The sequence below is a fragment of the Myiozetetes cayanensis genome, unplaced genomic scaffold (assembly GCF_022539395.1).
Source record: "Myiozetetes cayanensis isolate MyiCay16 unplaced genomic scaffold, myiCay2020 scf18, whole genome shotgun sequence".
Taxonomy (NCBI): domain Eukaryota; kingdom Metazoa; phylum Chordata; class Aves; order Passeriformes; family Tyrannidae; genus Myiozetetes; species Myiozetetes cayanensis.
Genome location: NW_026087389.1, coordinates 10,972,583 through 10,998,531, shown reverse-complemented (window position 1 = coordinate 10,998,531; position 25,949 = coordinate 10,972,583). Strand labels below are relative to the sequence as shown.

Genomic DNA, 25,949 nt, shown 5'->3' with positions numbered 1-25,949 from the left:
GGGAGCAGAGGCTGTGCAGGGGTGGTAGCAAAGGATGCTGTGAGGTCAGGTGAATACCAGGACTGTTGTGGGTTATGACAAAGGCTCTTCAGTCCTGTGGAGGGATGTACAGGGGGTTTTTGGCTGTGCTGTGGGCTTCCAAGAATTAGCCTGGCCTTGCAAGCCCGGTCACCACATCCCTGGGGAGAGGGCGGCCCCTTTGCTCACCGCTATGCAGGACTCATCGCTCTCTGGTTGCTCAGGGGTCTCTTTCTTAATTAAATACATTTGTTTTGTAAAACTGCCTAAAAATAATCCGGGGCTGGTGCATGCAGGAGGCTGGCAGTGAATCAAAGGCGCCGCTCTAATTAAACGGGCCCGGTTTGTTTGTGAGCCGCATACATTTCCATGCTAATCAGCTGCACACCGGGATCCTGCTTTCCCGACCCGTATCCTCCTGATTGGGAACTGTGCAAATGCTGGCAGCAAATTATTGCAGAACAGGGATGAGATGGCTGGGATGCTGGAGTGGCTGTTGCGGGGCCGCAAGGCTGTACTGGGCCGTGGGAGTGGGTGCAATGACCAGGGCAGGGCTGTGGGATGCACGTGGGGGGTTCTTCAAAGCAATGGATTTGCCCCTCTGCTGTGGGAGGATCCTGAGTCCTGCAGATGGAGGTGCTGGACCTGTGTGTGCCAGCTGCAGCACGTAGCTGATCCTGGGCAGAGTTTGCTCTGTCTCGCTGGGCACGATGCTTCGCTGCCCGCTCCTGGGCTTTTTGCAGAATGGGCTGCTGGCATGATTCCCATCCCATCCCATCCCATGGGAGCAGACCAGACCCCCTGAGCCTTTTCTCTGGCACTTGAGGCTGCCCTGTACCAGGGGACAGCCTGAATCTGGGGGTATCACAATCAATGGCATGAGCAGGAAATATCTGCGGCTCGCAGAGGTGGCAATCAGGTTATTTCAAGTAGCAGAGCTGAGTGCAGAGCACACACCCCTGTGTGATGTGTGCCTCCAGCCCCGTGGTGCCTCCTGATGTGGTTATCGCTGGTACAGCCAGGAACTGGTGTACTTAGAAAGAGCTTTAACGTAATTGTGAGCCATAAGGGGATTAAATCCTTCGCTGTGTTCCTGCTCAGGGAACAAAGGCTCTTTCTGAACCTCTATTGACCCCAAACTTCCTTGAGACCCTCTTGACTTCCCCGGTCACGAGCCTAAGTGTTTTCCCTGATGGATGGGGAGATGCAAGCCCTGCCTGCGTGTGCCGCAGCATCCTACCTGCGATGTGCAAGCTGCTTTTGGCACTGCTGTGGTGAAAAGGGGTTTGATGCTTTGCTGCAAGCTGGGGCCTCATCTGCTCTGCGCTACAAGTTGTGGGGGTTTGGGGCTGAGCAGCAGTGGGGGCACAGGGCAGCATGTACGAGGGTGCAGCGTGAGAACCAGGGACTGTGGCCTCGCTCCCTGGAGAGAGATGAATGCCATCAGCATGAATGCGATACAAATGCACCAGACAAATGCAGTAAAGGGAAGAAGACACTGCAGTCTGATGCTCTGGAAAGGGTCGGGATGTTGCAGAACAGCCACGACTTTACCGTGTGGCAGGGGCTGTGGTGTGGCCATGCTGGCAGGCAGCATCCCTAGTGGGGCACATTCCATATCCCACATCCTGGGTGGGGGCTGAGGTGCCTGTGGGATCATGCTCACCCCTCCTTGCTCTCCCCACAGATCCTGGTGGACTTGCCAGCTGAGAGGAAGCACCAAGCTCTGCAGTATGAGAATGTTGTGGCCCATGAGGGCAGCTCTATCCTACGAGACCTGGTGCTGAGCCCCGACCGCCAGCACATCTACGCCATGACTGAGAAACAGGTAAGAACCCCCTCTGCTCTCCTGACTTAGCAGCTCACACTGCAGCCCCAGCTTGGAGTCCTGTGTGCTGGGAAGCCTTTTGGGTAGCTCCCTGATGGGGTCTATCCTTTACTTCCTGGGATTGGGGATGCCTAGAGACCCTGGGACCTCTTTCCTACTACTCCCTGCAGGGACTGGGGATCCCAGGGACAGCTCCTCCTTGCTTCTCTCTGCAGAAAAAGTGTCCTGAGGCATTAATTGTTAGCAGCAGCTGCTTGAAATTCCCAGGGTCCCAGGGGACAAGGGCTTCCTGGCCCTTCCCTTTCTGCAAGGCCATAAACCTCCTCCCTGTTCTGGCCATCCCCTCCTGAGCAAGGGTTTTACAGGTTAGCAGGAACTCCTTGCTCTAAACGACTTTTTCTCCTCTGGAGCAGTTGTTTTTGCATGACAGGGCAGAAAGGAGTTTTGCAAAACTCGACCCCTGCCTGGTGTGCACCCCTTGGTCCCTGCCTCTGCTTGTGCTGAGCCAGCTGGAGGTACAGACCTAACCTGGATCCAGTGCTGCCATCCTGGCAGCAAGATCTGAGCTCATGATAGGAAGTTTGGGTTGTCTTTGTGAACATTTGCTTGATCCATGACCTGTGGGAGGGCTGCTGGTGTGAGTTCATCTGTCTGTGGGATGCACTGGAGGGGGTGAAGCAGGTTCATGCCACTATGGTGGCACTTTCTAGTGTCAATGGGGACACAAGCCATGCCTGGTGAGGTGACATGGGGTGGCTGTGCTGGGATGTGTGCCTGTGTCTCGCAGCACCTCACTACCCAGCCAGAGGTGTGTGCAGTGGGACTGCCAGCAGAGCTCAGAGTGTAACAGCCTCCTGGCTACCAGCCTGAGGGTTTGGAAGGGGGAAGGATGCTGGAGCAGGGACATGGGTTTGTCTAGACAGCCCTGTGGGGACAGCAGAGCCCCTTCCTTGTTCTCCCCAGTGGCTGTCTCTGGTTTCTGCTGTGCTGCTGGAAACATGCGGCTTTCCAGGTGGGGCAGAAACTGCATTTGGGCTCCTCTATGCTACTGTCCTGGGCTGTGTTTCCATCCCTGGTTGTGTCTGTCCCAGGGCTGGCTCAGCTAAGCCTCCCCTCTGTGGGGGAGATGCCAAGGGGGCAGTTATGCTGACCTGGACTGGCGGTCTCGACCTGGGCTGGGGTTTCCCCAGGGGCCACCACGGCACTTGTCTGTGTAGGGTCTGCCTGAAGGGGACCTGCTGCCGATTCCCTTGTCACCACTTGCCTGAAGCAATGTCAGGGACAAACAAAAGGCAACACTACAGATATCCTCGTTGGTATGCACCCCAGTGGTCAGCTATCCCAGTCCTGCAGACATCACGCTGAGCCTCTGTCCTGCTGGGCTGTGACGAGGGAGAACACCCCAGGTTTAGCCTTCGGGAGAGAAGTTTGCAAATTTTAATTAATGAGTCCTTTCCCATGGGAGCAGTGTGGAAACTGAGGCACAAGCGTGGTGAGCACGGGCAGCTGCTCGGTGCTGCTGGCTCCTGGCAGCAGGCGAACAGGCAGCTCCCTGCACCCCCTCCCTGTCACCCTCTTCTCCTCCCTTCTCCTTAATAAAGCCCACTCTCTTCCCTACGACACTTGGTGTTATCAGAGTGCTGGTGGAAAGTAATTAAATGAACAGTTGTAACAGAGCTCGAAGGGCTTGGAGAATGAGGGGATTTTAATCAAATCTGGAGGAGCAATTAATAAAGGACTGGTAACCCTCTTGGAGCAGGGCTGCAGCAGCTGTGGGGTGCCCAGCCGGCACTGGGAGCTGATGTGGGGCTGAGCCTCCACAGCCCACTCCCAAGCCCTGCAAAGATGCAATGATGAAAGGAGCTTGGTTGGAATAAAAGCATCTCTGGGGTGGACGTGTTGCCTGCAAATGTGCTGCCTGGGTCTGGGAGAGGAAGGGGTGATGGTGAGGGACTCTGCCTACTCCCTGCTCCTGCCTCCCCACTAACAGACCAGGGTGAGTCTGTGCTGGGTGTGTCTGTGATGTCAAGGTGTAGGCACAGCAGGGAAACACTCAACCTGTCCCCCTTCACTCTGTGCCTGTTCCCTGCAGGTGACTCGTGTGCCAGTGGAGAGCTGTGAGCAGTATGAGAGCTGTGAGCTGTGCCTGGGCTCCCGGGACCCCCACTGTGGCTGGTGTGTCCTCCACAACATGTAAGTACCACAGGATTGTCCCTGGAGCCACGCCAGTGACCTACAGTTGGTAAAATGTGTCCGTCCCCACTGATGGTCTCCTTGGGGACATTTCCCCTGGACTTTGTCCCCAAAATGTGGAGGGGTGGAGTGGTCCAGGGTTCCTGTCATCCTCTCCTGCAGTGCCCAGGCTGTACTTAGGAGCATCCATGCATGGTGAAACTGCTGACAGGGCCTGCTAATCCTGCCTATGGGCTCCTGGGCTCGGCATCCTTGTGCCAGTAAGAAAAACTGAATATAAAACACCCCCAGAAGTCGCATGGGAGAGCAGAGCTCCTGTATGGGCCTTGGGCACCCTGGACATCATCTCTGTGCCAAACAGTCTGTGTGCCGTGGTGTCAGCCCAAAGCTGTGCAGGACCCTGGGGGATTCTCCTCCTCACCGTTGTGCTTTCGTGCCCCTCCAGATGCTCACGCAAGGACCGGTGCGAGCGGGCGGACGAGCCCCAGCGCTTCGCCTCCGACCTGCGGCAATGCGTCCAGCTCACCGTGCAGCCCAAGAACATCTCGGTCACCATGTCTGAGGTCCCGGTAAGACACCTCTGCTCCCCTCAGACCCCTTTCCCTCAGAAACCTTCTGACACCCTGGAGGCAGCGGCCGGGGAGACGGCAATTAAAAATAACTAATGACTATGTGACAAACAGGGAGAAAGGGGAAGGGAGATCTGAGACAAATAAAACATAGCCAAGAGCAGGTCATTGATGAGGGCTGGCGATTGGCTCCGTACTGATGGAGATAATAAACCAGTTGATGATTATTCAGAAAAGACACAACTGAGCAATAAATATTTCTCCATAATACAAGCACAACCATCAGAAATGCCGTTCGTGGCCAGCGATCTGTCTAGTTCAATAGCCTGTCTCTGACCCTCGCCTAAGGTAGATATTTTAGGATGAGGCTTTGATGCACAACTTGCTGCTCTTTCTCTGTGCAGACAGAAAGGATGATCGACTTCCCTGAAGTATTTTACAGGCCATTAGCACCATGAAGAGAACAAGAAACAGCATATACTAGCAATAAACTGCCAGGTTGGGGTATCTGGCACTCAGGAATCCTAAAAAAAGTTGACCAAGGAGTTCTATGGCCTGGGGATATTTGTAATAATATGACTTTATAATAAATAATTGAATGTTGAGAAAAGCCCCAGAAACAGAAAAGGTACTCATTTTTTTTTCTCAGATGCAGAAAGGACAAAATGGTCAGAGACTGTTTAGCTGGACTTAAGATTTAGAAAAACTAAAGAAAAAGAGCAGGTGCAGGATACACCTGATAAAGTTTTAAGGTTGGGAATATAATTTATGCCAGTCAACGTGGTTTTTATGTCTGACAAACCACATTTTGCTCTTTGATGAATTTATGACTTGAATTAGAAGAGGGACTGCAGGGATGTGATGTCTTTAGGCTCCTACAAGGCATTTGACTCAGTGCAACACAACGTTCTGATTAAAAATTAGCATTATACAATATTGATAAAGCACGTGTTAAGTGGATTAAGAACTGGCTCCGTGACAGATCTCAGAAAGTCCTCATCAGAGGGGAATTGTCACTGGAAGGAAACAGTTTGGAAATCACTTCTACAGGGGTAAACATTCTTTGGTAACGTGGAGATAAATGCGATACAGCTGCAGACGGGACCCACTGGGATGCTGGGACTGGAGGGTGGAAGTGGGGAGAGTTCCTTCAGAGTAGTTGGGTTTGAGTGTGGCTGGTTTAGCAGAGAAGTTGGGGTTTTATTTTGCCAAGTCTAAAGTTAAACATGACTGAAGATCCACCTGGTGTCTGGGAAGGTGGTGCCGGGGCTGAGCCCTCACTGTGCGACTCTCGGTGCTCCTTGGGTAGAGCTGGGAGCTGGGCAGTGTTTTCACCCCGGGGTAGTTATCTCCCTACTGATGGCAGGATGCTGCACAGAGGTCTGGGGTGACATAGGGATGCTGTGCTTGGGCTGGAGTCCAGCTTTCAAAGGGAGAGACTGAAAACCTCCCGTAAACATCATGTAAATGAGTTGAAGGCTGGAGAAAATACCTTGCAGTGAGAGACTTCCAGAGCTCAATCTGCTTAGCTTATCAAAAAGAAGATTAAGAGGTGACTTGATTACAGAATATAAGTGCCTTTACAAGGAGCAAATATCAGGGACTAAAGGGCTTTTTAATCTATCAAGGAAAAGCATAACAAGAACTAATGGCTGGAAGCTGTGAAAAATTCAAATTAGAAATAAGGCAAGCGTTTTGTAAAGTGAGAACTGCTGACCCTGGGGATGACTTTGTAAAGGAAGAGGTGGATTCCTCCCCTCCTCGACTCTCCCAGAGTGGGTACCTTCATGTGAAACACACTTCAGCTTTGACACTGTTCTTGGTCTCTGTAGAGAGGAGAGGTGTAATGGCTTGTGATATGGCAAGGGCCAAGGATGGAGGCTGTGAGTCATTCCATCTCTTGACCCATTTAAATCCTTGCTCCTTTCTTGAGCAGGGAGATGTCTGGATGGGTCTCTCTTGCAAAAGCCCAGAGCAGGTCTCCCCACCATGTGAGGTGTCAGAGAAGGGATTGCACCCCATGTCTTTTCTGTTTGGTGGACTTACACAAAGAGGAGTTTTTTTGCTAGTTTTTTGTGTTGATGCTCTTGCCACTCCTCCCCAGCTGGTCCTGCAGGCCTGGAATGTCCCAGACCTCTCGGCAGGAGTCAACTGTTCCTTTGAAGACTTCACTGAATCTGAGAGCCGCATTGAGGATGGGAAGATCTACTGCAGCTCTCCCTCTGCCAAGGACGTCATCCCCATCACCAGGGGCCGCGGTGAGCTTGTGCCCTGGGGTGGGAGAAAGCCTGAGACAAACCTTGTCCCATATGTTGCCCCACAGGCAGATGTGGAGGAGCACAGTCCTCTGGGGACAGCGATCCCAGTCTTGAGAACTGGACCTGAGTTGGGTTCTCAGGGTGTAGGAGGGTGAATGTGCTGCTCGTGGCTGGTTGTTGGTCTTCTCCAAGCCATGGACACAGCTACATGGGCACAGCCTATGGCAGGAGAGTTGGAATTAGATGATTCTTAAGGTCCCTTCTAACCCAAACCATTTTATGATTCTACTTGTTGACCACTCCTGGGCACCCTGACCCCATTTCCACCTGTGGACCGTTCCTTGGCAAATGTGCTTGTAGGTGGCCATGGGCTCTGGGAATTTCTCCTGACCCCAGGACTGTTAAACCTCCCTTCAGTACCACCAGTACAACCCAAGGCACCAGTCTCCATGCCAGGGGGTTATGTTTGGCTGTAGGGGCTTGGAGCTGTACTTGGGCCCTCCTGGCCTGTTTGGTGTCTGAGTGGGAATGGGTGAACAATCTCTTTTTATTGCCACATTTGGGGAGTTTTGTTAGTTAACTGGTACTGAGTGGGGATGCCCAGCTCTCTCCCAGCTCATCACAAGCCTTGAGCTGAATGCTGGGCTGTGGACTGTATCCTTTCTGATGCCTTCTTCTGTTTGGGTTTCTCAAAGGGGACAAGCGAGTGGTGAAGCTCTACCTGAAATCCAAGGAAACGGGGAAGAAATTTGCCTCTGTGGATTTTGTTTTCTACAACTGCAGCGTTCATCAATCGTAAGTGGCCTGGACTTTGTGAGAGGGCTCTGGGAACAGATTGTTGGGATGGTGTGAGACTGGGAGAGAGTTCCCAGCTTTCTGGGTGCTAATGTTGCAATAGGAAAGGTCAGTTGAGTACAGTGGTGTTTACAGTGAGAAACCTCCTCCTTTTGCCTGTGTAAACTGGGATGGTGACCAGAGAACCCACAGTTGGTATGAGTGTGTGGGAACATGTAGCATCAGGGAAGAACCTCACATCAAAACAGGACTTTGGGTTTGGCAGGACTTTAGGTTTGGCAAAACTTTGGAAGAAAAAGCAAGTTTACTGCATTGCAGACTGTAGCAATCAATCCATGTGACTGAAAATGCCAAGTGTCTTGTCATTCCTGGAAACAGTTAATAGGAGGGACTTGGCAATGCAAAGGGAGAAGCCTGTATTTTCCTGCCACGGTACCTGCTTCCCAGGCTTGCTGGAGAGGGAGCTGGAAAGTTAACAGCAACATGGAATGGAACATGCTGCATGTCCTGGGGCATTTACCCAAGAATTTCCTAACTGGAAGTAATTGTGAATTTGCTTTCTTGTCAGGCTGCTGTGAAATCTGCTGTGAGGGTTTTTAGACAGCTTGAGATATGCATTTGATAAAATAGAAGAGGTGTGGATTATTGATGTGCTGTCTAAGCAGGGTGTCTAAAGTCTCCAACCACAACTCCTGGTGAGGAATTGCCGACACTGTGCTTGAGCTGAGCTGTGGGACACTGTGCTTGAGCTGAGCTGTGGGACCGGAGCTGGTGCTGGGGTGTGTTTGGGCAAAGAATTTGGAGCTCAAGAATGCAAGCGATTTCATTACTCTGCCAGGAACCTCCCATGGATGGTGACACTCCGGCTGATCAGTAATTATAGATAAGCAAATGCCTTTTGGAAGTCTTTTTGCAAAGTGTTAAGTCTGGCTCAGGGGCTCTGCTGGAGTTTGCTCCTCCAAAGCCTGTTTGGAGTTTCTACCTTGATCAGGGAGATGCAGGTGCCCTGGCTGGGCACCTGCAGTGAGCTCCAGGAGGGATGTGTCAGAGGAGGGCCCCTGCAAACCTCCTGCATCACAGGGGTTCCTGCCCTCCCACTCTTTGCTCCTGGAACCCTGTGCTGGCAAGGGAGGAGAGAGTTTGCCAACTTGACTTTCTCCCTCACCTTGACTCCGAGATGAGCTTTGTCTCCCTTCACGTCCTGTGGCTTCAATAACATTAGCTCAGCTTTGGCTCAGGCTGGCTGCATGTCATTATTTTGCAAATCAAAAAGCAGATATGACTTTTATTTTTCTAAATGAAAGAAAGATGACTTTTAAGTACAAATGGCATCAGATTTGGTCCAATCAGCACTCTGGCGGGAAGAGGTGGTAAGGGAATTGGCATTTTATTTTATGTGCCTGACACAGAGGGGAAAAAAACCCTATGCCCCCCCCAAACAAACCTACAACAAAGAGCCCTGACTGATTTATTACTGCGTTGATGTTTAATTTTGGATGCATTATTTAAAAAGGCTAATTATGGATGCATTAATATTTATGGGTTCCAGTTGGAGCTGATAGAAAAGTCCATGTTCTAGGCTGGTGAACATTATTATTATTTTTTTTTTATGTCAGGAGTTTTAGTTTGGAGGTAGTTTTAACTATGTGACCTGCAGTCGAATCATAGCCAAAGAGCATGACAATACCTCCTGGGATGATGCAATACTTTTAAATACCATTTGCAGACAGACGTCTTTAATGGATCTCTCTGGAGTTAATAGCCTTTCAGATCCAGGTTTCATATTTTGTGGAGGAAAATCTATACGTCAGCCTGATAAATTCTGTATTAGGAACAATATGCTTTTCCATGAGGCTAATGTTTTTCCTGTGGAGACCTCTCATCACTGCGTATTACGTTTTCTTTTTGTATTCGGGCAGTTTTGCTTAGGTTGGAAGCCAGAGTTCTGCGTGTCAAATCATTTCTCAGCTGAGGATGAAATGTTTAGGCGAGATTTTTCAGATGGTTGTGGAGAGATGGGAGGATTATAAGGCAGCTCTTTGCTGATGTCAGCTGGGGTAGCTCCAGGGAAGCCAACGCAGCTCCACCGTGTGCACTGGGGAGAGTCTGACCCTTCTTATTTTCAGCAGACATCTGGAAAGGCATCAGCAAAACGCGCTGCTGAAGCCCTTTTGCTGGCTGTGGGTCTGGTCCTGCTGCCGTGTGAGCATCCTGGCTCTCTTGTTTCCCATCGCCTTGCAAAACTGTTCTTCCCATGCATTTCTAAGGACTCCTTGAGCATGCCTGGTCCAGGGAGGGGTTGCAGAAGCGAAAATGCCTCTCACCCCTTCTTCTGAAGTAAAGGAGGGTACAGAGAGGGTTGTGCTGCCTGTATGTTTGGTGTGATGATCTGGGCTGAGGGAGGTGCCTTCCAGGTAGAGCTCCATAGCTGTCCTGTCTGTTATAGCAAGGCTAAATAGTGTCACCTGTGGGGGATTGTGCCCTTCACAGACTGGCTTTGCTGACTCATGGGGTACTTTGTGCAGGATCCCTGAGAGCCCTGGTCTGGGAATTGTACCCTTTCTGGGGCTCCATTCCTTTCCAGCAGAGTCACCTTGGAAGCTTCTGGGGATCCCAACTTTGTGTACCACACCGCAGCAGACTCAGGGCTCCTGTGGGGCTCAGGCAGGTGTTTCCAGGCAGTGGCATCTTTTGGGCTCCTAGAGGCTTGTGCATCAGGCCAGGGATGCTGCTGGCTGAGCTGTGGGAGATGAACTGAATGGGGGAGTGGAAACCAAGAGTTCGATGCAAAGGGGGATGCGCGTGGCTGAGGGTGGCTGCCAGCCCATGGCAGGGGAGCAGGGCTGCCCATGCAGGCTCCCCTGCATCTCCTGGGGACAGGCTCTGGTTCCTGCAGTGGAGGGCATGATGAAAAACGCCGTGGCAGGGACCAGGGTGGATTCCCTGGGGGGTTTCCGATGGGACACGGATCAAGCATAGGCATTAAAAGGCCGCTCGGCACCTTTGATTGTCTAATGAACCAGCCAGTCCAGCGCGTGCGCGGGCAGATGTTGAGGTTGTCTTTGTCAGTGCTAAACGCCCTCTTCAAAGTGTTTGTGGGGAAATGAGTCCCCTTTCAAGATAAAGATGTAACACCAGGCTCCCTGCCTGCCTCCGGCAGTGCCCGCTCTTGCTGGTGAGCTGGGTGAACAGGGAATCCTCACTGAAAGCCAGTGAGCAATTCCAGGGAATACTAAGATGTATTTCTTCTCAATATTTCCATGTTTCCTTGCTGGATTTCTTCTCTGGAAACTCTGTTTCATAAATCCTGTTGTGGTTTGGCTTTTCAGAGAGAGCGGCTGTGGGAAGGGAGCTGGCAAGAGGAGTGGGATGGGGAAGAAGATGAGAGCCTTTGGTGCTTCCTTCAATTTTGTGGGCAGGTTTTGCAGTGCTGCTGTTTTTTCAAGCACCAGCATGCCCAGTGCATCACCAGACTTGACTCCCTGCCAACATGTCCAGCCATTGCAATGTGGAAGCAAAAATCCAGGTGGTGGCAACAGGAAAGGGGAAAAATCACGGTGTCAGCAGGTCTGATGCTGAGAGGGGATCTGAGCATCCTGGAAACCTGTGTTGGTGTCTCCAGTCTGGGAGGTTGTCCTGGTGCTACCAGCCTTGCAGTTGTGCCTTGCTGCAGTGGCAGCTGTGACACTCAGGTCCCATCATCTGTGGAGTGATGAATTTTTCCAAGACTGGAGCAAGGACAGACGTGCCAAATGACTTTAACTTCTCCAGGTCGGAATGACACTACTGTGGCTCTATCCCACAGGTCAGGCTTTCCCTATAAGCCTTCATTAAGTAAATGGGATTTTAATATGTGTCCCAAGGGCTGGGAGCAGGGGGACTGTGCCACTAAGGTAGGGCTGGGCTGCTGTAGTGGCCAAGGCACCTGCTGTCACCTGTGGGACGATGCCAGTCCCCGTGTCACTGGGCTCCTTGCTGCAGCCTTTCCGTCTGCCCACACTCGGCGTGGCTGCTTCTCTGCTGGCCTAGTGCTGCTCATTTCCAGGTGCTTACAGATGCTTTCCTTTCACAGGCATGGACAGATGGCTGCAAGCAGTTGAGTGAGTGTATCTGGGTTTGCATGGCTGAGCTGCGTGGTGGTGACAGATCCCTGTGTATTCCTGGGCTGGGGCAGGTGGAAAATCTGTAGGATGGCCCCAGAGACAGCTTGGGATAACCTGGTTTATGTCATGTTTCTTGTGAGTGAGGAGGGCTGGTACAACCTGGTGTTGTGTTTCAGTGAGGGGAGGCAGCTGAGGATGTTTCAAGGGAATTACCTTTAAACCCAGAGCATGATTCTGCATCCTTCAGCATGATGGTGGGTGGACCATGTGGTGGGTCAGCATGTCCAGCTGTTACCCTGTGAGTAAGGACCTTGGCAAAACCCAGCAGCAATGGAAAAGCTTTGGACTTGTGTCAAAGGAAGGACAGAAATGGATTGAGATGGGCAGGGATGGAAGGAGGCAAGAGCTGACCTCCCACCCCACGCCTGTCCTGGCTTTGGGTCTGGGCACCAGTCAGGAAGCTGCCTGTAGGTCTGTGTAGGGGCTGGGGGAGGACACTGACAGTCTGTTCCCACAGCTCTTTGGGATTTCCCCCTCTCCCTGGGGCAGAGAGATGGATATAAAGCCCAAAGCACTGCAGTTCAGCCCCTCAGCCCTGACAGCTGCTGCTCCAGATGCAGGCTATGCCGGAGCTGAGTATTCACTAAGGAAGCATCTTCCTGCCAAGAGGAGGTCTGAGCAGCAGTCAGGGGGCTCACAGGCGGCTGTGCTGTGCCTGCACAGATGCTGTTTTCATCAACACCGTGTTTATACTTTTCCTTCTTTAATGGACCTCCCCTGCTCTGCTCTTGGTGCCGTTCAACTTGCCCCTGTCCCTCCTCCTTGCCCTTTTCTCCTCGTTGTTCCTTCAGGAATGTGCTGCTCCACAGAGATAGCCTCAGTGTCTCTGTGTGTGTGTATGTGTGTGTGTGTGCAACGCTCGCACCTCCTGTCCCTCTCGTGTTTGCTGCTCAGGCTTATCTCACTCCTGTGGATGCTGTTTTTGTTTTCTGCCCTCACTGTGCTGAAGAGCTGCAGGGTCCTTTGGGCATGTGGCACGCCTGGGGCTGGGAGTGCAGGAAGGAGACTAAGTGAAGAGCCTGGACCCAGCACTTCTGGCTCCCCATGTTTCCCATCAGCTACAGCTTTGCTTCGGGTCAGGCACAGAGACAGGCAGCTGTGGCCTCTCTATGGTGGTCAGAGATGGCTTCTGCAGAGCTGCCCACACACCCAGCGAGGAGTTGGTCCCCGACGCCACCCTAGGATCTGGACTCATCCTGTAGCAGTGCCTGTGGCCCTGGAGAGGATTCTTCACTGTCCTTCTGCCCTCTCTGAACCTCTGCTTTTCTGCAGCCATGTCGGGTGTTTCCCTGGCTGGCTTAACTAAGTTTGGGATCAGCTAGGGAAGTGGAGGGTGTAGTGTTGGGAGGTGTTGACCCAGCTGTTTAGTGAGTTGTGAGCGAGCGTGGAGGCTGTGGCGAGGCTCTGGCTTTGTTCCTGGTGCACTCAGAGGTGGGCAGAGCTGCCCTAATGACTGCAGGGATGCCTGCTTTGGCAGGGGGAGGTTGCAGGCCAGCAGTGACCCTGGACTTATTTTGGGATGGGGCACTTGGCACAGAGTGATTCTGACTCCTCTTGCACAAGGACATCCATCAGGAGGCAAGGGAGGCACTGCCAGTGGGTCTGACCCCCTTCCCCCTGCCTTGCCTGGGCTTCATCTCCACCTGGCTGGGCTGAGGAGGAGGCAGATGGGGAGCAAGCTGTGGGTCCGTGTCTGTGCTGACCCCCCCCATCAGTTTTCTTCCTGGCTGGGCTTCTTGCTCTCCTGGCACGCTTCAGGGAGGGGGAGCACTTCAACACATGAAGGAGAGCCTCCCTCTAATTATCAGGAGTGATGAAAACCTCTTAGGCAAGAAGTGATGAGGGAAGAGTGCCTGACCGTGGGAAGGAGAGAGACGGCACAGATGGCATCATGCTGCCGAGCAACCTGCTCCTGTGCCGGGAACAGACAGCAGTGGCACACGGACACACCAGGGATATGGACACAATGGGGATACAGCCCCAGCCACACTGCCAGACTGACCAGCAGCTGGGGATCCCTGCCTCAGCTCCTGCCCTGGGGTTTCAGGGAGCTGGGGTGATCAAATAGCCATGCAGGAATGAGGCAAGCTGGAAACAGGGTTCCACTGTGTTACTGGCACCTGTGTGCTGATTTACCACTTTGTGCCGTCTTTGCCCAGTGGGGGGTGCTCACCCAGACAGGCTCTAAACGCAGCAGGGATGCTGCGGATCGAGATGTGTGTGGTGAGTGCTCTCACGGTGGCATTTGATGTCCTTACGGCTGATGGAGAACCTCGGCAGAAGGGAGAGTGTGAAAACCATCTCTGAGCATGGGTCTTTAGGAATGGCTCAGTTAAGTTAGAAGCAGCTGGGTGGGCTGAAGTAGGAAGGGGGAACCATGCACCTTGGGCTGTATGTGGAGGATAACCTGAGATCCTTTGGCAAGTGGAGGCCAGAAGGCCACCTGGGACCTGTAGTAGTTAAATGGCAAAGGAGACCCTCAGATGAGGAGAGTCCTGAAATAACCAAGATTTGGCTTTGGCCCTGAAGAACTGCAAAGTAGAACTGCAGCTGTTGGGGCTGGGCTACCTGGGGCAGGGCTGCATCAAGAGCTTCACCCAGCTTTGAGATGGCTTGTGAGGTGGTGGAAAGGGGACTAGGGTGTCTTTTTGTAAACCCCAAAAGAGCTGGTGACTGGAAAATCTCTCCTTTTGCTGTGGGGGGAGGGGGAGGCAATTAGTGGGAGTCTTGGTAGTTACAGCCCAGCGTGTGGCTTGTGACTGCTTGTACCATACTTCTCTCATACATGACCTCTCTGTGGCTGTGCTACTCCCATGAGGATTAATCTGTGTGTTCCCTGTCCTGCTCCTCCACGTCCTGGATTTGCCTGTCCACTGGTCCTGCTTGAGCCCTTACCAGGAGGACAGGAGCTGTCCTTTGCTTTGTTTGTGTCCCCCACACCCCCCACTCTCTGCACCTCCCTCCATCAAAGCAACGAGAGATAGGGGGCTGTGGCTCTGCTTTTAAGTTGAATCTCTGCAGCTGAAATAAAATTGCATATATTTGCATAAGGAGCATCTCAATTAGCATATTTGTGGGTAAAGCTAAAAGGGCTGTTCATTTGGAAGTGAAAATGTGAGCGAAACATGGAAATGACTTCCAACCCCCTTTGCAAGCAGCTTAATTAAATATTTCCTTAGTGTGTGCACATGGATTTGGGAAAGCTCTTGCTGTATATGTAATGGTGTGTGAAACCCCAGGGCGAGCTGGAAGCTGTGGCCCTGTGAAGCCCTGGATGTGTGTTTGCACCCTGGGCTGCCCTCACCCTGTGGCTCCCTCATGTGCTGTCCCCACACCTCCAAAGTGACAAGTCTGCTGGAGGGTGAGGAATTCAGTGTGCCAGGCTCTGCCACCAAAGATCTCTTCTCCAAGAAGATTGTCTTTCTGGCACCTCACAGGGTGATGCTGTGTTTTCCTGTCATTTCCCGGGGTAGAGGCAGAGAGGTAGCTGTGATTTAGGAGCAGGATTAGGCTGGGCAGGGCTGCCTGCCTCCTGCCAGAGCTGTGTTCAGAGAAAGAGCCTGTCTTTGTTTAAATATAATTGCTTTGGGCCTGATCCTTTTGATGCTTGGATCAGTGAGCGCAGGTATGAGCCTTCTAAGGAGAAAACTAGTACTGCTGCTTTTTTTCCCTTTTCTTTTTTTTTTTTTTTCTTTTTTTAAAGCCAGGCTGATTATTTTTACTGCCTTTTAGCTTATGCCTTAGCAGCTCTCCTGTCTCCTCCTTGGGAGAGCAGCTTGGGCTGCACGGACATGTCTGGTGCAGACCTGCCCTGTGAAGGCTTGTGGACTAAATGTGGGACCTTGCTGCAATCCCCCCCAGGACAGCGTGGTGGGGAGGGCTCAGCCCCTTTCCTCCTCACAGGGATGAGAACCCTGAAAGCCACCTTCCAGCTGTGGGGGTCCACAGGATCCCCTGTGCCTGCAAACAGGGATGCCTTGTGTGCTGGGAGGGTGTGCTTTTGGGGGGGATAGCGAGGGGATGTTGGGGTGCCGCTCCTGTGAATGGTTCCACAAGGAAGGGACTCTGTGTGTTCCCTCGTGGGCTGGGGAGAGGCATTGGGTGCCTGGGCTGGTTTCTTTGGTAAGAGGAATGCCTGAGGGCACCCCTAGAAGAGACAGGGAGAGGGGAGCAAGAGCCTGCACAAAGAGCCTGGAGAGGAGGCTGGAGAGAGAGACGGAAGCGTCTGGGGCTGGAGGGAGGGGTGGCAGCACACAGACACACGCAGGCGCGGCTGTGGAGGGCTGGGGATGAGGGGGCTGAGGGAGGGGGTCACACACAACCTATTGTGAGCGGCTGAAAGGCCCTACAGTCCCGACATGTTAATCTGACCCAACCTTTTGCCAGTTATAATTTTCCTCTCAATGAGCGTGCATTAATCTGGCCCTTTCTCCCCTGTTCCCCTGCAGTGCAGAGCCCTTGTTCTGCTGCCTATTGCTAAAATCGCCTTTCAGTGAACCCAAATAAAGCTCCCAAAGTCTGGAGCTTGGCCCCTGCCGGAGTGGGGTGGGCAGGGTCAGCCTGCCAAGTGGAGGAGGGAGCGTGGCCGCTCCGGCTGGGACACAAACCCTGCGGTGTCAGAAGGGCTGTTTCCCCTCACCTTACCATGGGCAAAACCTGGAGACTTGGAGTGTGTGGCATCTCCCCTCCCAGCCTGCTGGTGCCTGGCCCTTACCCCATGGATCAAGGGTCCTTTCCACCCAGAGATACAGGGTCCTACTGAAGCATCCCAAGAAGTGCCCCTGTGGACTCTGCCTGGATGCTGCCCTGATGCTGCCCACTTCTCTCTCTCTGCAGCTGCCTGTCCTGTGTGAACGGCTCCTTCCCCTGCCACTGGTGCAAGTACCGCCACATCTGCACCCACAACGCTGCCGACTGCTCTTTCCTGGAGGGACGTGTCAAGTTCTCTGAGGTAAGGCAACGTCAGACTTCTCCCCTCTCCTGTGCCGGTCCTGTTGTGGCCCCTTGTCCTATGGGAAAGGGCTTAGAAGAGGAGAGACCACTTTCGAAACCATTCCTACTGCCTCGCCTGGGGTGCTGGGATTGCCTGAGAAGCAGTGAGGGGGGAATGGGAAATGCTGCCGGGACTGTGTGCTGGTAGAGAGATGCTGTGTGGCTGAGGAGAGGCAGCTTGGGAGGTTGGGTGCAGCCGGGAGCACTTTAGGCTGAATGAAAGAAAAAACAAAGGCAGAGACGCCAAAGAATTTTCCTTTGATGTTTGTGAAGGGAGCAAGCTTGAACTGTCATTGCAGAACAACTTGTTTTTGGAAGAGGGAAGGTTGAAGTCTGTAAAACAAACCATTTTGCTGCGCCTTCTTCGTCTCAACTGCTTTGCTAAAGATCATGTTCTTCTGTGGGGGTTCATCCTGCGCAGCATCCATGCCACCCACTGGGGAAATCTGTCACTGGCAGGGTGCTTGCAGGACGTCCTGGAGTCCCCAGCCTGTGGTAGCATTGCTGGCTGCTTTGATTGGGTTTGGAGGTCTAGCGAGCCACTGCTGGCTCTACAGTAGATACTGATTTGGGTCCTGAAGGGAGAGTTACAGGAAGGAGAGTTTCTCCTCTGTCCTTATTCTGGAAGAGGGCTCCAGTTTAACTTACCTGTGTTTCCCATTGCCTGTTCATGGGCCCAGTGGGAAGGATCCTGCTACCTGAGGGGAGATTCACTAATGTGAGAAGACTGGAAAAAGATGTTTTGTCCTAGTTTATGCCCTGAAGAAATCTGGTGAGGATCTGCCCATCCAAGGCATGCAGAAGCCTGCTCCTGAGGTCTCACTTCCAGGCAGTCCTGGCATTGGTTCTGCAAACCCAGCACGTGGTGTCCAGACCACTGGAGCCCAGTGACTCTCATCTGCCCGTTCACCTCACTGAGGGCATGAGGAGGCTGCTGGTCTCTGCTCCCTTCTCTGCCAGGCAAAGCCAAAAGCATTTGGCTGTACCCCACAGCAGTGTTGTCTTTGGGACATGCACAGCTCTCCCACGAACCAGCTGCTCAGGAACTTGTGTCACTCCTGAGCACAGGCAGAGTGTCCCCCGGCAGACCTTCTGGCCACACTGGGACCTGGAGCAGTGCCTGGCTTGAGGTTTGGAGCGCCTGGCTCAGCCTGTTTGCACGTTGGTGTGGCCTCAGCAGTTCCCAGCAGGGATGGTGAGACACCCTCAGACCAGCTGCTGCTGTGGGCTCTGTGACTGGGCTGGGATGAGACATCACGTCCCCATCCCTGGCCATCCTGGTCCCCAGCAGGGTGGTGTGGTGGGTGGGGGGGCTCGGTGCCAGCCCATGGCACCACTGGACAAGTTAATGGTAAACATCCAGGCCCATCCTCTCTGCAGAAGGGTTATTTTAAGCAGGATTTGGTCTGTCTGTGTTGGTTGGAGTGTGGTGGGCACTGGTCAGGAGACGGAGGGACAGGGTAACAACAGTGCTCATCTCCGTCTCTGCTACTTCCCACGGGTGGTTCACCACGGTTTCCTGGGTGGGAAAGTGGCTGTTTTGTAGGAAAACACAGAGTGACCCATGTCACTCTATCCTGGACATGCCAGGGATGTTTGTGGGGATTTCTGGGGGTGGCATGGCTGGAATGGGATGTGGGTAGGAGCCACCACTCATATAAATGTGCCTGGGAATGGGGATAGCGGGAAGAATATCCCTGCCCTCTGGCTGTGGTGGCTTTAAAGCCTGGGCTCTGGAGATCGCCCTCCTCTGTGGCTTTGCTGTGGGGCTTGTGGTGCTGGGGAAAGGGTGGTGAAGCAGCACAGGCTGTTCAGTTTTTCCAGCTGGGGCTCCGTGGTGGTGACCATGGGGTGGTCAGTGATGGATACTGGAGCGTCCCATTCCAAAAAGCAGCTCTCCTGACAGCCCCTGCTGATGCAGAGCTGCTGTGGAGGGTGAAAGGCTCCTGGACTGCAGGAACCAAGTGTGTCAGTTCAACTTAAACAGGTTCAGCTTGTGTTTATTCTTCATTCCCCACCAGTGGGAATGGCTGAGGACTTGGTGAGGGAACCTCAAAGCCAGGGTCAGGCCTGGTCCCAGACTGCCTTCATCTCATCTTTGCTGATGGCACAGCCTTGCAGCTGGAGCTGAAATCTGCCAGAGAAACCCAAACCACAGCATTTGCAGGGTGACTCTAAAGCTCTTACCTCTACAAATGAACATGGACACTCATGTCATGTTCTTATTCAGCTAGAAAAATGGTTTTAATGGAGAAAATCCAAATTGTGCAATGTTTGGGAATTTGTGTGTGTTGGGGTCTTGCTTTTCTAGAAGCTCATCCCATCCCTTCATAGCTTCCTGCTCCTGGAACCTGGGACTGGGCTAGGAGGGGCTGTTTTTGGCAAGACGCAGAGCTCTGTGGGCTGTGCAGTGTTCCCAAGGGATGGAAGTACTGGGCAATGCTGGAGCAAGTTGTGTCAACAGTTGGACTTGCTCGTAGGGGAAATGAGTTGTCCCTGTGCCCCCACCCCTCTGGGCACCCTGGGCGCCCACCAGCACCAGGTGCTTCCTGTTTGGGCGTGGGATGACATTTTTGCTGGATGAGACACTTGTGCTGGCAGATGTGGAGCATGTGACATCACGGGGGGATTCGGCTCAAACCGCGAGTCAGCAGAACGAGCCCACCTGCCTGTGTGGGGAGAGGGACACACGTGCCTGCTGTGCTCCCTGGGCACCAGCCCTGCAAACAGCCGTGGTGAGCCCAGCGGGGGTGCGTGGGCTGTCCCACCGCTTACTCACCATCCCGGCTGGATTGGCAGCAAGAATTACTGAAAAATTAGGAGGTGGGGGTGTTGGAGAGCAAGCCAGGAGCTAATCCATGCTGAGTGCGTGTGTGCCACCTGAGGGGTCCCACTGCAGTGTGGAGGGGGTTGAAGCAGTGGGGACTGCTCCCTTCAACAGCACTTCTGAGCTGGGAGCTGGTGGGGAACAACAGTCTTGCAGCAGTGAGACCAGTCCATGGAAATGGCAACGGGCATGAGGTGTCTTCCTGCTGTGAGTCTTCAGCTGATTCTGAAAGGGAGGGCAACTGAAGCCCCCCTTTGCAGAGGGGCAGCCATGACATGGAGCAGGGAAGTGGCAGAGCAGCACTGAGGGTCCCCAGACTGTCCCAGCCCTGTTGCTATCTCTGGGTTGGAGCTGACATCACTGTTTCTCTCTGCTTTCATTTTGCCTAGTATGTTTTAGGGGTAAATAATTTCTTCCCTTAAAAATTGTGCTTTTGGGGAATACAGACCTGTGAAGAATAGGAAACAAGCTAGTTGGGTTTTTCTGTTAATGGTTGCTAAGTGAAACAATTTCTTTCTTGTTTCTCTGCATCGTTTCAAAGTTAATTAATCGTACTGGCTGAGATAAAGCCTGGTGCTGTGCAAGGTCTGGCCTGGCTTGCTGCAGGGTGGCAGGAGGCAGCTGGGCAGCCTTGGCCACACGTGGTTGCTGGTGGCCTTGGGGCAGGAGCTGCCCTTGCAGCTGTGCTGTGGCCATCGGCAGCCTTGCGAGAGCAGCGGGGTGGCTGCGTCCACCCCGTGTCTGTTTTTAAAGCAGCTCGTTTCATCACGTGTGTTATTCCCTCTTGATGTTATTTCAAGCCAACATTCCCAGGAGTAGCTGCTGTAGGTGTGAGACCTCTGCCCAGCTCGGCAAAGCCAGCATGGGATTGCATCAGGCTGTTGTTGCTGAAGTGTCACCCACCGGGGGCCGCAGAGCTGTTTTGCTGCCTGAGCTCATTTATTTTTGCTCCCTCTTGCTCCCTGTGCTTTGCACACTGGAGTCACCAGTGCCTCTGGAGCAGGTGGGAGCCTGCGGCTATTACAAGTAGAGTGCTTTGCCCTCCCAGTGTCTCCTTCCCCAGGGAGTGCAGGGGGCCGGCAGGGTGGTGCCTTGCTCTCCAGCTTGGATTCACCAGCATTCCCTGGCCGGAGGCACTGTCTGCTGGGCAGCCTGCAGATGGGCTGGTTGGGGTGGCACTGCTTTGAGCCGGTCCTGTCTACTTCAAGCTTTTCTGTCCGCTTGTGAAGGAAGGGGGATGGAGGCTGTAAGGGAAAGAGGAAGAGAGTGTAGCTTGACAATGCATAGCCCAGTGGGCATTAACTCTGAAACATACTGGCTACAATGATGCGATACCAGTCAGCTCAGAAGTGTGTTGCTGTTGCGGTGCCAGGTTACAGGTGCCATAGATGAATCCTCTCCCTTCCTCCCACCTAAATCAACTGGTGCTGTGGAAAACACTACTCCCCTGCCACCAGATTCCTCTGTGCTCTTCTGTCTTGAGGGTGGTGGGCAGGGCAGCCATGAGATGCTGGTTTGGGCGCTGGCACATGAGGGTTTACTCAAGCATGTGCCCAGCCTGCCAGCCAAGGTCACAGGGGTGCTGGGGAGAGGCTGCACAGTGTTCCTGTCTCATCGGCTGCCTCTTGTTTCCTTTGCAGGACTGCCCACAGATCCTGCCTTCCACCCAGATCTACATCCCTGTGGGTGTGGTGAAACCCATCACCCTGACAGCCAAAAACCTGCCCCAGCCACAGTCCGGCCAGCGCAACTACGAGTGCATCTTCCACATCCCCGGCAGCACCACCCGTGTCACTGCCCTGCGCTTCAACAGCACCAGCATCCAGTGCCAGAACACCTCGGTGAGTGCGTGGTTTGCCTCGGCGTGGGCCTTGTCTGTGGGGCTGCTCCTTCGCGCCTGCCCCGGGACCATCACAGCTCATTGCATGTCCAGGTTTGCTCTCCCATGGGCAGGTAACAGGGGGGTCTGGTTCTTGTGGTGTTGAGGTGGGCTCCCTGCCACTTCACCCAGGTGCATGGGGGAGTTGCTTGGGGTTTTTCTGGGTGGGATCATTGCTGGGGCCACCAGGCTTTATGAGCACTTCCAATGAAATTGGCTTTGCAAAGCTGAAGAAAGTTGCCTGGACTGGAGCCAGCTGGCCCAGATGTGCCGGAGCCTTGCCTCCTCCTTCTCTCTGCCTGCTCTCGCTTCCCCCTGACACCAAGCCATCCCGCTTTCCAGTGGGATTGCACTAACACCTCTGTGTCCTGCTGCACACACGGAGCCCCCTACGTGCAGCTGTGCTGGCCAGCCCTGCAAGCGCTTCCCCTCCTCCCCTGCAGCTCCTGTCCATCCTTGACTCCATCCCTGACTCTGACCAGCAGCTGCCTCACTCCCCTGTCTGTCTGCCTGCCCGCCCACCTGCCTGCCTATGCTCCCTGCATCACTCCCTGTCTCTGTGTCCTTGCTTCCTGTAGCCCTGTCACTCCAGCTCTCTTCTGCAGGCATCTCTGCCTGCTCTGCCCTCTCTGGGTGCCTTATCCCTAAGTGGGAGGGTGTTTTGCAGCCCTGGGTGAGCTGTGTGTGTGCCCCTCGCTGTGTACCAGGCCCACAAGCAAACCACCCTGGGTGTTAATAGCCCCCACGGGGAGCCATCATTGCTCAGCTCCTTGGCTGCCTGCTGAGCTCTGCACCGACCTGCCCTCATCCACATACAGCTGCCCCCTCCCTTCTCTCTCCCATTTAATCCTTTTAAAATTTGTTTTTCATCTCCCATACTGTGAAAGCTCATTTGCAGCCTAACACCAGCGCTGATCCCTGCTCCCTTTGGTGGCACGAGTGACATTTAGAGGCCATTGAAGATGAGCACTGGCACCCTCCCTCCTCCTGTGATCCCGGGGCTGTGGAGCCTTTGGGCAGGAGAAGTATCCTGAGTCATTGCCTCCTGCTCTGGTCAGCAGTGCCAGGGGGATGCCGTGCTGGCAGTGCCGGGGGGATGCCGTGCTGGCAGTGCCGGGGGGATGCCGTGCTGGCAGTGCCAGGGGGATGCCGTGCTGTTGGAGCTCCTTCTTGGTGACAGGCAGTTTGTAAAGAGCAGAAATGCTCCCTGTCCTGAGCTGCTGGCTGGAAATGTCGGTGGCTCTGTTCTTGGCCTGGAGGTGAGTGCAGGCAGCAGCTCAAGGCACAGGCTCCAGGGAGCAGCAGGACCAGAGCAGAATCTGCAGGGCTCTGCTGTGAGAAGCCATTAACCAGGTGGCTTAAGCAAAGGTTTGACTTCTTGCTGCTGCTTTCAGGGATGAAAAGAAGCCAGGTGGACCTGTCAGGGCTGTTGCTCTGTGGTGTTGTGGCCCTCACTGGGGCTTTGTCATGCAGGTCTGCTCTCAGTCCCAGTCTTTGGTCATCACCTGCATGGCTTGTTCTTAGTGCTTCAAGGGGAATGTGATGGATGTGTGTGCAAAGAAACACCACAGTGGTGGGAATCCCTTCACCAGGGTCTTGTTGCTGCTGGTAGCCAAGCTTGGCTGCTCTATCTCCATCACAGGCATGTGGGAGGCTTCTTGGGGGTCAGCTGAACCACTCTTGTCCCAGCAGAAGACTGTGTTGTGAACTTCCTTTGTTGTCCAAGGGCTGTTCTGTGATGTGTCCATGCCTGGCCCTGCTGCTGGAGCGCCTGTGTCTGGAAACAGGCTGTAGGAACCATTGCCCTGTTGCAGAGTGTGGAAGAAGCAAGGTCTCTCTGTTCCCAGGAGGCAGCCCAGCCTGCAGGGACCCCAAGCTGGGCACAGAGCTGCATCAGCACCAAGGATCCAAAACTGCATCTGCCCTGTGCACATGGGGGAAGTGGCTCACAGACCTTCATCTCTTGCAGTGATTTGCTGGTCCCCAGCTTTCTGGGGACAGCTCGTGAGCCCCTACCTGGCCAGAGCCCCTTGGCCAGCCCAACCTTCTGCCAGGTCTCCTCTGTCTGGAGGTGGCAGGTCCCTTCTGCCCAGTTATGGAGTGTGTGGTTTGGCTTAGTTAGTTCCAAGGCAGTTTGGGATGTGTGTGCTGCAGGATGCTCCCTGTGGGGAAGTGCTATGGCTGTACAGTGCTGGCAGCAGTAGCCTGATGGCTCCTGTGGGATGTTGGGCAGAGGTGCCTGCACCAGGGAGGAGCCTTTAACATAACAAAGGTGGAGCTTGGTGAGAGGCTCTGAGTGATTTGGCTTCATTTCTCCCTGGTAAGTCTCAATTTGCCAGACATGAGAGAGAGACATAAGCAAAACCCACTGCCTGTGTTTCTCAAGGGCTGCCTTGGCTACCAGGACTGGTGTCATGAGCTGTATGGCCTCTGTAGTTTTCTCCAAAGGGATAGGACAGCTTGAGGTGTGCCTGCCCACCCTGTGGTCCTCACACAGAGCTCAGGTAACCATCACTTTATGCTGGGCTGAGAGTGGTGGATGTTTGACCTGAAAATTGTCAGGGATGCCCTGAAAACAGCACAAATTGGCAGAAGAGCGTGTGTGAGGTGTTGTGAGGTGTGTGGGGAGTGGCAGCAGCTCTGTGGGGCTGCAGTCTCGGGCAGGGGACACGGTGTTCAGGCACAGGGTGTCTTCACAGACAAGAAGAGGAGAGTTTTGGCGTGAAAGAAACCCCCTTGCTTTCAGGGTCTGCTCGCCTGCTTTAACATTTGAGGGCATTGAGCCAGGCTGTGTTATGGTGTGGGGGACTCAAATTCACACTTCTGTGCTGTTTGTCTCCTTCGCGCCTTTTACAGCCCATCTGGCTGGTTGAAAGCGCTTCAGGCTCCCGCATCGTCACCCACCCATGACCTGCTGGCTTCTTCCATTGCATTTCATCCTTTGGGTTAGGATTTTGGGTCATGCCTGGTGTGGAGGACGCTGGTAAGTGGAGAAATAGGAAAAGGATCAAGTCTTTCCAGCCAGCAAGTGAAGAATGGATGCCCTCTCCTCTGAAAGGCATTTAAGCACACATTATTTCCAGGAGTTCAGTGAGATCTAAACAAGAGGTTAATTACTCTGTGGAATTAGGGATGCTTTCCTGAATCACTGGTGAATGGAAGGCATAATAAGTCAAGCCCCTTAAAACTCTTTGTTGTTTAGTTTTAGTGCTTGTCAAACTCCAATGACTTGTTAGCAGTTCAAGAAAGTACATCTTGGTTAAATATGCAGCAGTCCATTCATTAGGGTTTGAGTGTCAACTATAAACATTGTTTGGAACACCCAATAGATCTTTGGCACACTCAGGGGAGACCAGCTCTGGTGTTCCCCAGCATTGCAGGGCAAAAATCAAGCCAAAAGAACCTTTTCTGCCTCCTCACTGTGGTCTCTTTCTGCTCTTCAAAAGGAAAGCAACCCTAAATGTTTGCCACATGTATTGCCAAGATTCAAAGAGGAAAGACAAGCCTGACTAAGAAAATGAAGTTCTTTGTCAATAAACTATTTTTTGCTAATTGGTTACTTTTAATCTTCTGGAAGTAGACTTGTCCAGGCTTGTTTTTTGCAGCGGAGGATGCAGAAATGGTCACCTGTCTTAACACGTGCAGGTAATGCCACTGAGTTTCATTTTCCAAGCATCCCTGCCTTTGACTGTTCTTTCTCATCTGCCATCCCTCAACAGGGCTGATCCTCCTGATTGCTGCAAAAATGAAACAATTTTGCTGTTGAAAAGTGCCACAGTCCTGAATCTTCACTTCTGGTTGTAACATTGGACTTGATCTGATTTAGTCCTGGTCGTGGCAAAATGGCTACAGGTGTTTCTTGCTGCCAAGGATTTGGCTTTTTCTCTCCTGAACATTCCTCTAAAGGCTGAAATAGCCCCAGAGCTGCACTTTTCCTTTAAATATATAAATAGGAAGAACCCCTGATCTCCTTTCCATGAGCTTCTTGTCTCAGCACTTTAAATTAAACCTCATGTCTCAGTTATTTCCTTTTCCTTTTAACCAAAGCCCTGCGTGGTGAGAGGCAGCTGTGTTACCTCCTTGGCTGCCTTTTGGCTCCTTTCTTGCCCATGCCCCTGGCACAGAGAGCCCACCCTGCCCACCTATTTCTGCTGTGGCTGTGGAGGTTGCTGCCCTCCAGCCAGACTTGGTTCGGGAAGTTCCCCTGGAGTGGTTTATTCCTGGGACAAAGTGATGTGGGTGCAGAGCAAGCTGGGCTGATGGAGTGGGCACACAAGTGGGAACCAGTGTGGATGCTGAAGCCCAGCCCCAGGAATGGATGCTGGGGAGGGAGGTAAGACCTGGTGGATTTATGTTTCCGGAGTATTTTTTTTGTTGCTGTGGAGCCTGGGTGTTGCTCTGACATATTCCTAGGGTCTCAGGTTCTC

The 25,949-nt window shown here is 53.2% G+C and overlaps 1 protein-coding gene across 2 annotated transcripts in view; it reads left to right on the top strand.

The window, feature by feature from the left end:
- PLXNA1 (plexin A1) overlaps positions 1–25,949 on the top strand; it is a 116,711-nt gene that overhangs the window by 48,523 nt on the left and 42,239 nt on the right. For both annotated transcript variants that reach the window (XM_050312783.1, XM_050312782.1), the window contains exons 4-10: positions 1,706–1,846; positions 3,939–4,039; positions 4,485–4,608; positions 6,713–6,866; positions 7,562–7,661; positions 16,661–16,775; positions 21,284–21,484. In XM_050312783.1, the coding sequence (XP_050168740.1) occupies positions 1,706–1,846; positions 3,939–4,039; positions 4,485–4,608; positions 6,713–6,866; positions 7,562–7,661; positions 16,661–16,775; positions 21,284–21,484 (936 nt within the window). The remainder of the gene's footprint in view (positions 1–1,705; positions 1,847–3,938; positions 4,040–4,484; positions 4,609–6,712; positions 6,867–7,561; positions 7,662–16,660; positions 16,776–21,283; positions 21,485–25,949) is intronic.